The sequence below is a fragment of the Dendropsophus ebraccatus genome, chromosome 13 (genome assembly GCF_027789765.1).
Source record: "Dendropsophus ebraccatus isolate aDenEbr1 chromosome 13, aDenEbr1.pat, whole genome shotgun sequence".
Lineage (NCBI taxonomy): Eukaryota > Metazoa > Chordata > Amphibia > Anura > Hylidae > Dendropsophus > Dendropsophus ebraccatus.
The window spans coordinates 15517751-15536040 of record NC_091466.1 but is presented as its reverse complement, the minus strand read 5'-3'; the positions used below and the strand labels follow the sequence as shown (position 1 = coordinate 15536040).

General features: G+C 44.1%; 1 protein-coding gene across 3 annotated transcripts in view; it reads right to left on the bottom strand.

Annotated features, from left to right (window-relative positions):
• Positions 1–13549, bottom strand: part of IGSF9 (immunoglobulin superfamily member 9) — a 65041-nt gene extending 51492 nt beyond the window's left edge. For all 3 annotated transcript variants that reach the window (XM_069949974.1, XM_069949976.1, XM_069949975.1), the window contains exons 1-2: positions 12935–13549; positions 16–416 (exon numbers count right to left, since the gene is read on the bottom strand). In XM_069949974.1, the coding sequence (XP_069806075.1) occupies positions 16–94 (79 nt within the window). In that variant the 5' untranslated portion in view covers positions 95–416; positions 12935–13549. The remainder of the gene's footprint in view (positions 1–15; positions 417–12934) is intronic.
• Between the last annotated feature and the right edge of the window lie 4741 nt (positions 13550–18290).

Here is an 18290-nt window from a genome sequence, read left to right as displayed (position 1 = left end):
GAGAGGTCCGCTTACCTTCAACGCAGCAGAATGACAGGCTGAGGCAGAATATCCAGGAAGCCCAATGCATAGCACACACTTGCCAGCCACACATAGGCAGACGGCCACAGGAAATTCAGCTGTCCTTTCATGCAGCATCAGGAGACCCAATGCGGTGACCTCCAGCGTGCCTGAACCCTCCACAGCACAGAGATATAGGGACAATACACGGTGCCTGGGAAATGTCACTCAGTCCCTGGCTGGAGTCCAGTCCCACAATGCTGAGGAGTCACCCTAAGGTGCCAGCTGAGCCTCCAGTCATTGAGTAACATCCAGAAGAGCTGACGTGCGGAGCACAAGCTTGTCTGGTGGTGGGATCCTCTCCTTGTCTCCTGGTGGGGTGCGAGTCCTGGGCCGCACAGCGTTGCCTTATAGACCTGCAACAGAGAAGTTCATGAGTAGTAGAATAGTAAGCACCAGTGCTCCTCACCGGCTCCCTGTCAATATTTGCTCAGTCCACACCTACCTACATAGTGTCCACTAAACTATGAACAGGGGGCAAAGCAAAGAGCGAGGAGCAAATTCCTGAACTACCAGCAGAACACAAGCGGCTACACGACAGGGAGGAGAACATGACTCCACATCTCCATGAACCTGACCTCAAGATCCGGGGGCAGGCCTGCTCACCATACCAATGGACTACATATAGCTGTGTGTCCTGGTGATCCAGTGTGTAGGACTGATCACTAGATTCTGGTAACCTCTCACCTGTAACATATATACAGGGATGTCACTAGCTAGTACTGATCACTATACTGAAGTGACCGCTCACTAGTGATATACAGTGATATCACTGTCTGGTGATCCAGTGTATAAGTCCAGATCACTATACTGTAGTGACCGCTCACTAGTGATATACACTGGATCACCAGGACAGAGAGAACAGTGATATCACTGTATGTCACTAGTGAGCGGTCACTACAGTATAGTGATCTGGACTTATACACTGGATCACCAAGACAGGGAGAACAGTGATAAGTCCAGATCACTATACTGTAGTGACCGCTCACTAGTGACATACAGTGATATTACTGTTCTCTCTGTCCTGGTGATCCAGTGGATAGTCCTGATAACTATACTGTAGTGACCGCACACTAGTGACATACAGTGATATTACTGTTCTCTCTGTCCTGGTGATCCAGTGGATAGCCCTGATAACTATACTGTAGTGACCGCTCACTAGTGACATACAGTGATATCACTGTTCTCTCTGTCCTGGTGATCCAGTGGATAGCCCTGATTACTATACTGTAGTGACCGCTCACTAGTCATCGATTGTATATACAGTGATATTGTGGTTCTCTCTGTCCTGGTGATCCAGTGTATAGTCCTGATAACTATACTGTAGTGACCGCTCACTAGTGACATACAGTGATATCACTATTCTCTCTGTCCTGGTGATCCAGTGTATAGTCCTGATCACAATACCGAAGTGACCGCTTACTAGTGATATACAGTGATATTGTGGTTCTCTCTGTCCTGGTGATCCAGGGTGTAGGACTGATCACTATCCAGTAGTGACCGCTCACTAGTGATATACAGTGATATTGTGGTTCTCTCTGTCCTAGAGATCCAGGGTGTAGGACTGATCACTATCCAGTAGTGACCGCTCACTAGTCATCTACATCATGATATCACTGCTTTACATTTCCCAGTAATCTGATGTATAGTATGGATCACTTTATTAACATCTCACCAGTGATGGGTATACAGTGTTATTACTATCTCTCTATGTCTCGCTGTATAAGAAACCAGGTCATTATATTTCAGGTGACCTCAATTATATCACTTATGTCTATTCCCTGGTAATTCAGTGTATAGGCCTCATCTCATTAGTCTAGGTGACCTCTATGACATCACTGCTCGCTATGTCCTGGAGATCTGGTGTATAGTACCAATCATTATACTCCAGGTGACCTCTAGGATATCACTGCTCTTTATGTTCTGGAGGTCAGTGTGTAGTTCTGATCACTATATTGTAGGTGACCTCTATGATATCACTGTGTCCTATGGTCTTGAGGTCTGTGAGTAGATCCGACCACTATACTCTCTAGGTGACCTCTGTGATATCAATGCTGTCAATGTCCTGGTGATCTGGTGTGTAGTACCAATCACTTTACTCCAGGTGACCTCTATGTTATCAGTGCTCTGTATGTTCTGGAGGTCAGTGTGTAGTTCTGATCACTATACTCTAGGTGACCTCTATGATATTACTGCTGTCAATGTCCTGGTGATCTGGTGTGTAGTACAAATCATTATACTCCAGGTGACCTCTATGACATCACTGCTAGTTATGTCCTGGAGGTCCAGTGTGTAGTACCGATCACTATACTGTAGGTGACCTCTATGATATAACTGTGTTCTATGTCCTGGAGGTCCAGTGTGTAGTACCGATCACTATACTCTAGGTGACCTCTATGATATCACTGTGTTCTATGTTATGGTGATCTGGTGTGAAGTTCTGATCACTATACTTTAGGTGACCTCTATGCTGTCTATGTCCTGGTGATCTGGTGTGTAGTTCTGATCACTATACTCTAGGTTACCTCTATGCTGTCTATGTCCTGGTGATCTGGTGTGTAGTTCTGATCACTATATTGTAGGTGACCTCTATGCTGTCTATGTCCTGGTGATCTGGTGTGTAGTTCTGATCACTATATTGTAGGTTACCTCTATGCTGTCTATGTCCTGGTGATCTGGTGTGTAGTTCTGATCACTATATTGTAGGTGACCTCTATGCTGTCTATGTCCTGGTGATCTAGGGTGTAGTTCTGATCACTATACACTTGGTGACCTCTATGATATCACTGTTTCCTATGTCCTGGTGATCTGGTGTGTAGTTCTGATCACTATATTGTAGGTGACCTCTATGCTGTCTATGTCCTGGTGATCTGGTGTGTAGTTCTGATCACTATATTGTAGGTTACCTCTATGCTGTCTATGTCCTGGTGATCTGGTGTGTAGTTCTGATCACTATACTGTAGGTGACCTCTATGCTGTCTATGTCCTGGTGATCTGGTGTGTAGTTCTGATCACTATACTCTAGGTTACCTCTATGCTGTCTATGTCCTGGTGATCTGGTGTGTAGTTCTGATCACTATATTGTAGGTGACCTCTATGCTGTCTATGTCCTGGTGATCTAGGGTGTAGTTCTGATCACTATACTCTTGGTGACCTCTATGATATCACTGTTTCCTATGTCCTGGTGATCTGGTGTGTAGTTCTGATCACTATATTGTAGGTGACCTCTATGCTGCCTATGTCCTGGTGATCTGGTGTGTAGTTCTGATCACTATACTGTAGGTGACCTCTATGCTGTCTATGTCCTGGTGTTCCGGTGTGTAGTTCTGGTCACTATACTGTAGGTGACCTCTATGCTGTCTATGTCCTGGTGTTCCGGTGTGTAGTTCTGGTCACTATACTGTAGGTGACCTGTATGCTGTCTATGTCCTGGACATCCAGTATGTAGTACCAGACGTGCCCTCATACTTCCCACAGTGGTCGCCACCGTCTCACCATACCGCTTTTATAGCATGCCACTAAAATAACAAGATTTGATCGGCAGCTTAAAGGGCAAAGGATTAAACTAATATTCCATAGGAACACGATCCATCAACTTCAGACTCCACCAAAACCCCGAGAACCACTCCAGCGCGGCGGAGGAATGTTCCCAAGAAAGAATTGATTCATGGCTTTGACTATATTTTTCCAGCCAACCATTATACAGAGTGAGCCGCCTGGAACCCCCGGCCTAGCTGCTCCCGCCGCCGCTGCCACCACACGCATCACTTTCATTCTTCTCCCCCTAAAATCTGGAATATTGTCCGTCCTTGATCTGCAGAATGGTTTTCTCAGACTTACACCTCAGACAGTTTATTTTTATACTGAAGTCACTGAACAAGAGCAAGAAAATAGTTTATTTTTCTTGGAAAGAAGTTTGGAAGAAAAAAAAAAGGGGGGGGGGGGCAGTTTGAATCTCTTGCCATGTTGGACGGACATTCAATATCCCGACAGTAATTGAAACAGTCCCGGAGAGGTTCTGGCAAGGAGCTGCCTCAGCCAATATAAGACAGATGTCTGGAAGTAAAGGACTTCGGAGCCTCGGCTTCTTCAAGGGACAGTGGCTGGAGGACTGCAGTAACCAGCAAGCCTAAGGAGGAAGACTGTATAAAGCTAAAGCAAGGATGGGGAACCTTCGGCCCTCCAGCTGTTGCAAAACTACAATTCCCGTCATGCCTGGGCAGCCGAAGCTTTAGCTTCGGCTGCCCAGGCATGATGGGAATTGTAGTTTTGCAACAGCTGGAGGGCCGAAGGTTCCCCATCCCTGCCATAGAGGATAAAATGAATGACCTTCATGTAATACTACATCTCGCCTGTAGTGGCCGCTGCAGGGGAATTATCAAGTCAGGGATTAGATCTGCAGCAATCACCTGATCACCATGATAGGTGCTACTGTCTGCGGCGAGATTACAGGAGCTCAGATGACTGCATTCTTTCTTTGGCTATATTCACACCACCTCCATCAATATATACAATGCTGCAACAAACACAGAGCAGCAGAACCAATGATAAGTCAATGGAGTCAGTCAGGCTCTGTTTGTGTCTGTAATTTGATGAGTCTGGCATTGCCGTCATGGCGGTACGAACATAGCAGTATTTCTTTTTGTCTGTAGTGAATTCATATATATGCAGTGTATCATATTGCTAAAAAGGAAATTCCATTCATTCATCCACTAAAGAGAAGCAATGACTGTTCAGCATTGACTGACTGTGTGTATACGGCTTAAAGGGATAGGTCAGAGATTTGTAATTTACTTTTATTTAAAAAAAAAAAAACTCTAGTCTTCCAGTACTTATCAGCTGCTGTATGTTCTGCAGGAAGTGGTGTATTCTTTCCAGTCTGACACAGTCCTCTCTGCTGCCACCTCTGTTCATGTAAGGAACTGTCCAGAGCAGCAGCAAATCTCCTTAGAAAACCTCTCCTGCTGTGCAGACTCGAAAAAATACCACTTCCTGCAGAACATACAGCAGATGGCAGACTGGAGATTTTTTTAATAGAAGTAAATTACAAATTTTTGGCACCAATAGATTTGAAAGAATATTTTTTTGCTGAACTATCTTTTTAATGCCGGGTTCATGTGGACATATCTGACACGCAGAGGACACTAGAGAGATGTGACTATAGTCTGCCATAGCATGAGCCAGCAATATAAAAACATATGACTTATGATGCAGCCTCTCCCTTACACCTTCCTGCAAGACGTAATGCATGGTAAGTGCCAGATCCAGAGGCAACAAATTATTTCCCACCAAGGAATCGGTTCAGGCTTCCAAAATAAATTTAATGTGTGTTGGCAAAGACTTCAGAATAGAGGGATTTAGGGGTAGTGATTTCTGACAGCCTTAGAGTGTGACTGTCCTTACAAAAAACTTTTGACATGTCATAGTTTTCAGACCCATACTGATCGGGAGAGCGAGCGAGCAGAGGACCGCGCTGCAGTGTGAGTTAAAAAAAAAAAAAAAAAAAAAGTCTATGGAGTCAGGCTCCATAGAGCTCCATTATAAGTCTGACCGCAGCACATCCTCTCCGGACTCGTTCTCCCAATCGGTACAGGTCTAAACGCTCAGACCCGAAACAATCCAAACTTTTGACTTGTCTCTATAACATCAAAAAAGTGTTTTGTAATGACAGTGACACTTTAAAAGGAGTCACCAGTGCAACCAGGTGGAAGGGAAAGCTAATGGTATGCTGGGCCGTATAGTGGTATGCTGGGCTGTGCATATATATATATATATATATATATATGTATATATAATGGTATGCTGGGCTGTATGTATATATATAATGGTTTGCTGGGCTGTATATATATATATATATATATATATATATATATATATATATATATATATATATATATATATATATAATGGTATGCTGGGCTGTATGTATATATATAATGGTTTGCTGGGCTGTATATATATATATATATAATGGTATGCTGGGCTGTATGTATATATATAATGGTATGCTGGGCTGTGTATATATATATATATATATATATATATATATATATATTATATAATATTATGCTGGGGTGTGTGTATATATATATATATATATATATATATATATATATATATATATAAAATAATGGTATGCTGGGCTGTATGTATATATATATATATATATATATATATATATATATATATATATATATATTGGTATGCTGGGCTGTATATATATATATATATATATATATATAATGATATGCTAGGCTGTATATATATATATATAATGGTATGCTGGGCTGTATATATATAATGGTATGCTGGGCTGTATACATATAATGGTATGCTGGGCTGTGTATGTGTATATATATATATATATATATATATATATATATATATATATAAATAATGGTATGCTGGGCTGTATGTATATATATATATATATATACATATATAATGGTATGCTAGGCTGTATATATATAATATAATGCTTGCTGTATATATAAAATGGTATGCTGGGCTGTATATATATAATGGTATGCTGGGCTGTATATGTATAATGGTATGCTGGGCTGTATATGTATAATGGTATGCTGGGCTGTATGTATATGTATATATATAATGGTATGCTGGGCTGAATATATATAATGGTATACTGGGCTGTGTATATATATATATAATGGTATGCTGGGCTGTATATATAATGGTATGCTAGGCTGTGTATATATATATATATATATATATATATAATGGTATGCTGGGCTGTATATACAATGATATCCTGTATATATAATGATATGCTGTATCCCGCTGGAAAAGAGGAAAAAAAGTGCGCGGATTACCGATTTTATGTTACATTATATATAAAAAAAAATTAATAAAAAGTGATCAAAACGTCCGATCTTCACAAATATGATATTAATAAAAACTAGAGATCATGGCGGAGCAACCTTCCAGCAGATGTGGTTGGTAAATCTACAATAACTAAATGTAAACCTGCCTGGCGTATACATATATCTGTCCTAAGAAAATAAGAAGGGAAATACTTATAGGGCCAACTAGATGGAGCAGGGGGGCTTTTTTCTGCTGACAATCTTTCATGTTTCTATGTTTCTCTGTACCGTTTCCCAAATTCTGCTCAGTAGCTCCGCCCCCGAGGAGCCAGGAGATACAGTTAAGGAAGTTAGCCATATCATAGGTGTCACAGTGCTCTTACACTATACCTTACATTGCCTGGCTGACCTGTGATGTAAATATCCTGCTCTCTAACAAGTCCATGAATATAAAAGTTGCTGAAAGTTGAGAAGAGCAACCACATAATCTGTCCCCCGAACATATTCTGCGTGGTCTCATTATGGGGGACATTACACGTCAGCAGCCTTTAGTACACATACTGTTAGAACTTACTAGGCTCAGCATGGTCTCTATGACACTTAAGCTTAGAAGGAAAACATGATTTTATGACTTTGCACTTCTCAAAGTCTGAGAGTCTATACAGTGCTCACTCAGCTGAAAAAACAAAGGGTACAGCACTCAGGTAGCCACTGTGTATTAGTGATTGGTGGGGGTCCTAGCACCCAGACACCTGCCGTTTACCACGTTACCACCACACTTCTTTAGATGATGATAGCACGTTGTTCTCTAACTCACACGCAGGAGACCGCTCCCTATATATCTCAGCTATCCGGAACCCTAAGATGAGAAGCTAAATGGAGGGGGGGATACTGAGGGGCTAATAAAGTGGATACCATGTTATTTCCCTCCACATAACGTCTGCCTACACGGCTGGAACACTTTAAGAGCTCATACAGAAGTGTCACCGGCTGCAAACCTTGGGAATGGCGCCAGCTCACGGTGTCCTGAAGGAAGGAACACAAGGGAAAAGCTGATCAGACCTTGACAAGGATTGAAAGACGTCCAGTGTCTTTGGGGGCAGATTAGAGTCCCATCTGTAGAGGGGTCCGGCTCTCAGGGCACCAGGTCAGGGCGAGAGAACACAGGTAACCCCAGGACTATCTCAGCCTCAGCTTACATTGTACTTTCCTAAAATTTTCAATCTTCAAATGTCGTATACCGTAATTGTACGGTACGAAAGCCAATGATACTATCACTAGCTCAATTTATAGCCGCACCTTCACCAAACCAAGAGGCCTGCACTTGGTGACATCATAGCACCCTGTGTAACGTGGCACATTTTATGGCCATGCTATCAGTGACATCATCCCTACTGTAAGAGGAGTATTTCTAAATGATATGATAGAATGAATGCCACATTCCATAGCCGCACCATTAGTGACATCATACCATACAATGCCACCGTGACATCACAGCATCTAATGTAACCTTAGCCCTCCCCTCAGTGACATCATAACATCAAATGTAACTACCGCATTGTCCCCTGTGACATCATGGCATCTAATATAACTATATCCCTGTCTATAGTGAAATTCTTTCATCCAATATAACTATAGCCCTGTCCATAGTGGTGTATTCACCAGGAAGTGGTATATTCTTTCCAGTCTGACACAGTGCTCTCTGCTGCCACCTCTGTCCATGTCAGGAACTATCCAGAGCAGCAGCAAATCCCCATAGAAAACCTCTCCTGCTCTGGACAGTTCCTGACATGGACAGAGGTGGCAGCAGAGACACCGTGTCAGACAGGAAAGAATCCACCACTTCCTGCAGGACATACAGCAGCTGATAAGTACTGGGAACCTGGAGATTTTTTTAATACAAATTACAAATCTCTGGCACTTAATGACACCAGTTGATTTGAAAGAAATTTTTCTTGCTGAACCACCCCTCACTGACATCAGACTATTCCATGAACCTATAGCCCTGCCCTTGGTGACATCATAGATACATTTAATTTTTTATAGATCTGACCTTTATGACATCATACCATACACGACCTATGACATTTCACACCCTGACAAGTGACATCATATAGTCAGGTGCTACATGTCACATATTCTATAAATTAAAAAAAAAAAATTAAATTTCACTGAGCCAGTATTATACCCCATCAAAAAACATTGGGGGAGATTTATCAAACATGGTGTAAAGTGAGACTGTCTCAGTTGCCCCTAGCAACCAATCAGATTCCTCTTTTAATTCCTCACAGACTCTTTGGAAAATGAAAGGTGGAATCTGATTGGTTGCTAGGGGCAACTGAGCCAGTTTCACTTTACACCATGTTTGATAAATCTCCCCCAAGGTATCCAACCACAGTAGGTGATGAGGGCGAAGATGGGGTTAAGAGTCTCAGTCATAGGGCATTTTTATACGTGTTGACATCATAATGGGTGTGACACATGAAGATGCCGAGAGACGAATAAAGTTTGAATAAAGTGTTGATGATGACACCAAAAGCATGATGACGTCATGGTGGGTGTCAGCCGTAGAGACAGAGACACAGACACAGGATAGTTACACCCGCTACTATGTAGAATCAAACCAAAGAGACGCTGCTCCCCTTAGAATCCTGAGATGCATGATGATGTCATAGGTGATGACCTCACGAGTGTGATATCATAAGAGATGACAGATGACAGATTGCCGGCATACTTACAATAACAAAAGCCTAGACGCAACTAAACTACACTCACTCTGTTCTAGTGACTAGGCCCAATGTGGATACGGCACGGTATATGTTGTTATGCCGATAGATACCGCAGACATATGCTGCGTTTACACGGAGCGATAATTCGCAAGATCGTACGATTAACGATTTTCGAAAGAACGATGTGTTTTTTAGAACAATCAGCGTTTAGACGGAACACTATATCGTATAGAAAAATCGCATTGCGATCGTTTTACAATCGCTTAAGCCTATCTCAAACATATGGCGAATCGGTGAAAGACTGTTTACACGGAACGACTTTTTTGCGAGCGATGATTTTTCGCTCGTCGCTTGATCGTTCGCTGTGTTTACACGGAACGATTATCGCTCAAATGCGATCGTTATCGTGCAAATTCGCACAATATTCGTTACGTGTAAACGCAGCAATACTTACATTTATCTATGGTGAAGCCGGCCTTACATAGGACTGCATGTCACACCTACATTATCTGAACACAGAACTGGTGTATAATGTGGTTCATAACATAACACCCTCTAGGTAACTTGTCCTCAGAATTATCGCTTTGTGTTGTCTATGAGGGTTACATAGGACTGCTGTTAAGCATTACTACATTATCTGTACACAGAGAGTGATCATGTATAATTAATATACTGTGTTAGGGCCCTATTACACACACAGATTTATCTGACAGGTCATTGAAGCCAAAGCCAGGAACACACTATGGGCCCTATTACACTGACAGATTTATCTGACTGGTCATTGAAGCCAAAACCAGGAACAGACTATGGGCCTTATTACATACACACAGATTTATCTGACATGTCATTGAAGCCAAAGCCAGGAAGAGGCTATAAAAAGGGAACAGGTCAGAAAGGGAAGACTGAGATTTCTTGGTTTGGTTTAAAAAATCTGGTCAAATAACCTGTGTGTAAAAGGTCCATATAGAACTGCAGCTAACACCCTTGTCTACATAACCTAAACTCATTTCCTCGTGTCGTCTGTGGGGTTACATAGGACTGCAAGCAACACCCTCTACATAATGTAAACTGAGAGTCATTTCCTTGTGTTGTCTGTGGGGTTACATAGGACTGCAGACAACGGCTAATGCATTATCTAGACAGATAGTTACACCTTGTGCATTTTTAGTGGTGGGACTGACATGGGACTGCAGATAGCACCCTATACAAAGGTATCTAATTGGGTTACATGGGACTGCAGGTAACATATACTTAATTACTGTATTCTATCCGTGGTGTTACATAGGACTGCATAACGTGAACTTGTTTTATCTGTTGTGTTACACAGGACTGCAGGGACCAAATATTAGCTGTACTTACAAAGTTATCTCTGCATATTATCAGTGGTATTACATAGGACTGCAAAACAGCGCAGGCACAAAGAGTTAAAGGACGAACTGGGCTCTGCTACACGTTGTCCCCACAACGTGACAGCATCCTGCGTCCCACAAGTTCTCTCACTAATCCCATTCTGAACAATGCATAAATCCACAAGGGATTTTACTTCTGCAACATGTCCCCAAATATCAAACTCGGGGCCAAGAACCTTAAAACCTTCAGTCAAATATAAATTAAGAGGATTACGAAGCCAAAAAGTTCTTATAGGAACTGGGGGGGGGGGGGGGGGAGGGGGAACTAAAAGTAAAATAAAAAATCAAAGTAAAACGTACAGTAACCCAAAAATATATATAAAATAAAATAATATTTCTGACTATACTTCAGTCCTGAGTGTCGTAGATGCAGGGAACGGCCACCATGCAGGGGTGGTAGGTGGGGGATTCAATACAGATATGTATAATATGACAAAAAGTTGTAGTTTGGACATTTGGGTGAGGACGCCAGGCCCAGGTGGGGGAGGACAGGTGTGCTGTGCCCGGGGCCACACATTTCCTTCCCTATATCTGTTCTATCAAGTTAACCTCTTCACTGCCACATAGTGTTGAAGGCATTTAACGCTGCCCCCCCCCCATCCCCATAACAAGGGTCTGCCATCATACCACAAGGCGTTGACAGGGAACCTGGATCTTACACTTTATCCAGGCCGTCACTACTAAACCCATACAGCAGGTTTTGACTGCAAACCTATTCTTCTTCAAGTGTTTTTTTTTTTTTTTTTTCATTCTGCAGCCGCTGATTTTTTTTTACAAGGGGGAGAGAGAGCGGAGGGCGGACCCCACACCCGTCGCCCCGAGGCTATATAAAATCCCCGTGGAGACAAAGTGAGGCCTCGGGATTTGGATTCAGCCCCGACTGAAATAGTTTTATTGTGGCACGGTGGGAATAAAGGCCTTTACCTCACAATGTGATACATTGTTACCATTATGATTCCACACCGCTGCCATCGACGGGCGCTTATCCCCTACGCCGAGTGCCCCCCCTCCCCTTACGCCCCAGGATTACCCCACTGATGGATAGACACTAAATGTCACAGGGCGTAAAGGGAATAATTGGCATTTTATTGGGCCGTCCAGTCTATGAGGTGATCCTGCCCCTCACATCCATTGTCTGTGTGGAAAGGAAGAGATAATATGGATAACAGTCCTTTGTCCCTCCAAAGGACCCTAATCCCAGACAACACCCCGTTATCACCCCCTCCGTCTCTGTGACCTTGAGTCGGATCCCCCCTACCCCCCAGGCATTAGATTGCAAGCTCTTCTGCCCACTGATACTTATACTGCTCAATCATATGGAGGATAAACATAAATCCCAATGTGAGGGGAGACGGTAGTATACCCATAGAAGTGCCCGATATACTATATAAAAGTCGCTTAGTCGTTGCCCCCGCACCTTGAGAGTTGGATGAATATTCAGTGTTATGGGGCAGGTTGCGATATGTCAATACAAATAGAGAGGGGAGGTGGGGGCGACGGCGGCTGCACCCCCTAATGTTTTATGGGGTGACTATAGTCGGTAAGACGCAAATACCGTAAAACATACAAAGCACGACCCCCGTTATACAAAGAAAGAGCGACACAGGGCTGGGTGACGGGGGCCACTCCAGCCATAAATCCACCAGTAAGTAATGCGAATGTCCTGGCAGATAGAAACGCCAGGGATCTCTCTCCTGCCACACACAAAGCAGGTGCCACAAAGACAACCATGACCAGAAGCGAGGGGAGGGGGGGGAAACGACAGAAGGGAAAAAAGATCAAATTAATGGGATCAAACAAAAGATCAACAAGTCTCCCACTTGGCAACATCTGACGGTGACAGGCGAAGCCTCGGAGTGCCCGGCGTGGGTTACAGGATGGACGGACACAATGCATCAGGGTACGGCAGGCTTACCTGGCGGAGCAGGGCCCATGGACGTCCTGGAATATAAGCATGGATAAGAAGGGGTGGTGTGTAGGTCCTGGTGGCCGGACCACCTAGCACACCGCTGCGGGCTGGATAAGCTGTCAGAGGGCATGAAGCTCGACCACCCCGGTGCCTCTCCTAGAATCAGATCCACCCTCTACCTGTTGCCAGCGTGCAAAGGGATCCTCCTGCTGCAACGCAAGGCTGTGCCACATTAGTTGCAACGCTATTACGGAGGTAGGAGGTTGGCAGGGACCTCCCGCCTCATGGGATAAGGTTGCACATGTTTAAGGTGCCCCCCGATAAATGCTGGATCCGCTGTTTTTGCAAATCTCTCCAGGGACAATGGATGGTGCATGTACCTGTGGCTCAGCCGCACTTGCTATTGGCAATTTTTTTTCCCAGTCCCAGAATGGACGGGTTAGGGGGATCATGCAGGGCAGAGAAGCTTGCACTCCGCTCTCCAAGCTCCTGTGTCTTAATTCCCCCCCTTCTCTCCTCCTTTCTATTCCTGCCTGAACTCCCTGCCAGCCTGCAACTTGCAAACATAATAGTAGGTGTGCCCCATGATGCTGTAGCCCACCCACTCTTTCAATCAAGCGCCCATTGTTTCCACAGCAACAACCAATGAAGCTCCAGGCTGCCAGAACAGCCCTGCCGCTCTCTACCCATCACAGGCTCGGCAGCTGCAGCCAATAAGCCGGGATCAAGGGTGCACAATGGGAAATGTAGTCCTGTGCGCAGGCTGAGGCCATAGATGCTGAGTTGTCTCCTCCCGGAGGCGGCTTTGTGTACTGCACCTCTCGTCACCACACCTAGGATTTTAACCTTATAAATGCACAAATTCTGTCCTCAGCCCCCCCCCCAAATTACTGGAAACAAATAGCCGGAGCGACACATACGAAGGAATGAGATGTTCCCCTGACCAGGAGAAGGTTCCCCATCAACGTAAACTGCTTAAAGGAAGAGATGCGTCACTGCGTTTCCCATTGGATCTAAATGGGTGAATACTCACATTGTAGTACATAGAAAACTGCGTAATTAAGTACATCGGCGACTTGGGAGTAAAAAATAATTGAAGTGCAACCGATTTACCCCCCCAAATTTTTTTTTAAGAAACAAAATTTCGAAAACAAATGTATAGTAATAATAATAATAAATAATAATAATAATAATGTCATTGTTTGACTGAAAAAAAGGATATTTATTTAACATTATTATATCACCAATGAACAGCGCCCCCAATGGCCATGACAGTGAACCTTAAAGGGGATTTTCCAATATTTAACAAAATTTCCCTACAAGCTGGAGTAGCATTGAGCAAACTTACATTACATTCACTAAACCCAAACCAGACGGCTCAGTCAGTGATTGCTTTAGTCAGCATAAATTATTGCCGCTTTGGATGATGGATACAGTCTTCGGAAATATAAGGCCTCCAGCATATTTTGTATTGGTTTTGTGGTCAGCAAAACCACAGATCTGTAGGGTGTGGACAGCGTATAAAGAGTCATCTACGGGCTGCCGACAATCACAGACCGTCCACAGAGCTGGTGGCGAATGACTTGTCTGGACTCCAGGCAAATGAAAGGAAGGTGCTAAGCCACAGCATGCATGCCTCCTCTCTCCCCCACCCCTTCTTGCCTTGGCTGATTGACATACAGGACTACAGTGTTGGGAGTTGAGCCCTGTACATCAATCGGAAAGGTGGAGGAGGCATGAATGCTGTAGATCAGCACAGCCACCTTGACACTTGAGCTCCGAGCATGATCTAGAGCTGACAGATTCCCTTTAACTCGTTCCAGCACCACCACCACTTTGGTACTCAATGATGTCCCCATTCATCATGCACATGTGACTGGAAACATGGGGAAGGGGGCCATTCGCATAAATAACACACATTACAATGTTGTATAACTTTGTAATGTGTGTTATTTAGAGAAAAAAAGTTTTTCTACTCCTTTAAGTTGTCTGTTCACTTATATTTCAACTCTCAGAATATCTAGAGGGCTGCAGACTGTCAGTAAACGCTGGGAGTTGTAGTGTCCGTTGTAGTACCTGTTGTAACTGGACCAAATCCAGTAAACCAAGACCAATATTACCACCACACAGTGACACCATTACCCCACATAGTGCCTAACACCACCATACCATTGCTAAAATCCAGTATACCAAGGCCAATAATATAATGCCAGTATATAGGAAACAAATATTATTGTCACACCTTGACCACCACATAGTGATTACTACTAAGTTACATCAACTACACAAAGACCAGTATCCGCCCCATACACTGATCCATATAGAGGTAGATACCAACGGTATACAGGCTCTGCACACCATGTAAGCCAGGGGTCGAGGGCCATTCGGGCATTAATAAAATCATTCGAGGGCCGCACTCAATGTTATACTGTGCGCGGCTGCGGGGTAGTGTGTGTGCACAGCACCCGGGGCAAGGCAAAGTATTGTTCCCCTAGTGCCCCTGCTATTGTAGTTAACCCTCTGTGATGCCCCTTGTACCTGATGTGAATCCTTAGTGATGCATCCTCCTGTGTCTGGCAGCTGTCACAAACACAGGAGGATGCTATGTATGCCGGCTCTTGCCCCACCAGAGCAGCGCACATCACAGGAGAGCCGCGGGCCGCATCTGGAGGTCTCAGGGGCCAGATGCGACCCGCGGGCCAGAGGTTCCCCACCCCTGATGTAAGCCATTACAGTGCTGTTACATTCACTGACCCAGAAGTGATGTCTTCTCTGATTGGAGATGCTAACTTTTCCTTCTCCATCTGGCCTGGCCATCATGAAGACTTCTCCCAATGACAAATTGTCTCTACAGAATCTACCTGACACTTATTTTAGGCTCTTCATTCCAGTGTCGTCCTCATCTTCATACAAAGTGCCCATCTGTAGTTCTCCACACTGTGACATTTACCACTTTGTGCTCCCATGTAGTATACAGACCCAATTTGGGCCCTCAAATAGAACTTAGGCCCCTTTATGTCCTCACATAGTAATAAGGTCACCATCTGAGCCCACATATAGTAGTCAGGCCTCTCTGTGACTCCATATAGAAGATAAACCCCCCCTGTGCCCCCAAATAGTAGTAAGGCCTCTCTGTGCCCTATATAGTAGTTTGGCCACTGTGTCTCCATAGAGTAGTTAGGCCCCTTTGTGCACCCATATAGTAGTCAGATTCCTCTGTGCCCCCATACAGTAGTTAGGCCTCTCTGTGCTCCAACATAGTAGTTTGAACTTTATGTGCCTTCATATATTATAGGTGCTCTCTCTGCTACCATATAGTAGTTAAGTCTCCCATGAGCCCCCATATAATACTTGCCTCCATATAATAGTTAGATACCCCTGTCTCAATAAAGTAGTAACGCCCCTCTGTGCATCAATATATTCAGGACCCCCTACCTATATATTCTATAGGCCCACCTGTAGGCAGCCTCCCTGGTAGGCATTCTCCTGTAGGTAACTCCCAAGTCTGCAGCCCCCTAATATGCAGAATTTCCCATGTACAACCCCTCCCCCAGAATTTAGTATCTCCCAAGTAATAGGGACACTGTACAAAATCCTCATTATTTACCTCCTAAGCACCCCTGCAGGTAATCCCCTCTGCCATTAGTCCCTCTTTTGTTAGTTATGCCCCCCCCCCCCATGTAATGAAAAATAAAATTCATACTTACCTGTCTGCATCTCTGTGATCCTCCAGTGGCATCTTTCCCTGCTCTACTCACACGAGTGCCACCTCACAGAGCACAGCTGACACCTCACAGAGCACTGGGAGTGCAGCTTCTTTGGGCCAGAGGCAGAATGATGTCTTCGCCCACAGTGGTAATTGGCAGTGCGGGGAGCCGATAGCTCCTTGCACTATTAATCACAGTGCCGCTTTTAACTGCGAGCGCTCATCAGAAGGAAGGGCCCACTCAGCCGCCAGGTGCTGCTAGTGATGCCAATGTGGGGAGCCCTCTCTACCTCGTGGCCCATTTGAGTCTGAGTTCCTCTGCTGCCCCGGGCCCGTGTAGCCAGACCGGCTGCACATGGGGAAGGGGGCTATTCAAATAGACCGGCGGCTGCGATGCAGTATGTCCGCACCGGATTACTCCAGCTTTATTGTCATTGTAGGAGTCCTCAGATCAGATGGTTCAGGACAGAAGATCAATAACTTGTCTCTTGCGACATTTTGTCATATTCTGGATTAACACCAGTTCCAGACCAGATTATCAGAATTCTATTGTATAAATAGACTGCAATTTAGTAACATTTAGGGACGTGCAGCTCCAAAAGCATTGGCCACTGGCTATAAAATGCCTACATATTGTATGGAGGACTAGACCCACTAATCCAGCAATGGGACTTTTTATACCTTTCTGTATTTTTCTTTTTTATTACATTACAACATGATTGTGTCATTTGAAGTTTTTTTTGTCCTCTCCGGAGTCACTGTAGATGTGGCCCCTGCCGAGCCTGTTCCGGGGGGGTCGGTAATTCCAGTAATAACGCTTAGCTGATGATTCCTTTGTCCCTGGTGATCCTGTGTTTATTTTTCCCTCCGGACGCGACTCTTTGTAACAAGTTCCAGATAGTTCTAGATAGACACAGGCTGGGACTAAATCAGCAATACACGGCGGGTGAGACAGATCACATCAGTCACTGTCTACATATATCATCCATGAATCCTCCCTGGGCATCCTGTAGGGACCGTCCATTTAGGGTTAGTATAAAGCTATCTATAGATCGCCCCTTATGGTGATGCCAGGCAGAATAATTGGCACTTTCAACCAGGGAGCTTAATCTATATGTGGCTTCTCTCTTATCTGATGTTTAACCTTCACATTGAAATTAAACATGGCGGACTAGCTGGGGACTTCACTATCAAATGTGCGCACAAATTATTATTTTTTTTTTTTTCAGTTTTAAATTTTTGTAAATTTACAACTAGCTCCCAAATTTCCTATTCATTTTGCCTCTGATTTGCAAACTCCTCTTGCATAGCCTCTTAGTGCCCGCCCATGAATAGTCATAGTGCCCGCCCCTGCAGAACGCTGACTACCCCCCAGCATTGCTGCAGAGACATGCATAGGTGCAGAAATCTATCTCCAGGAGCGTACACACCACAGAGGGAGACCACAGCTATTATATATAAGGGGCCGGCCATATTTAAATTTTTTTCTTTTTTTTGCTAAGGAGAACTGATGCACGATTCTATTCCAGTAGAACCGCATTGTTAGTGAACGACGGGGATACTGGTCCAAGGGTCAAGATGGGAAAAAGAAAAAGAAAGACAAGTCCCTTTGGTCCTGGGTGTTAAAATAAGGACAGTAATGGGAGCAATTTTGAT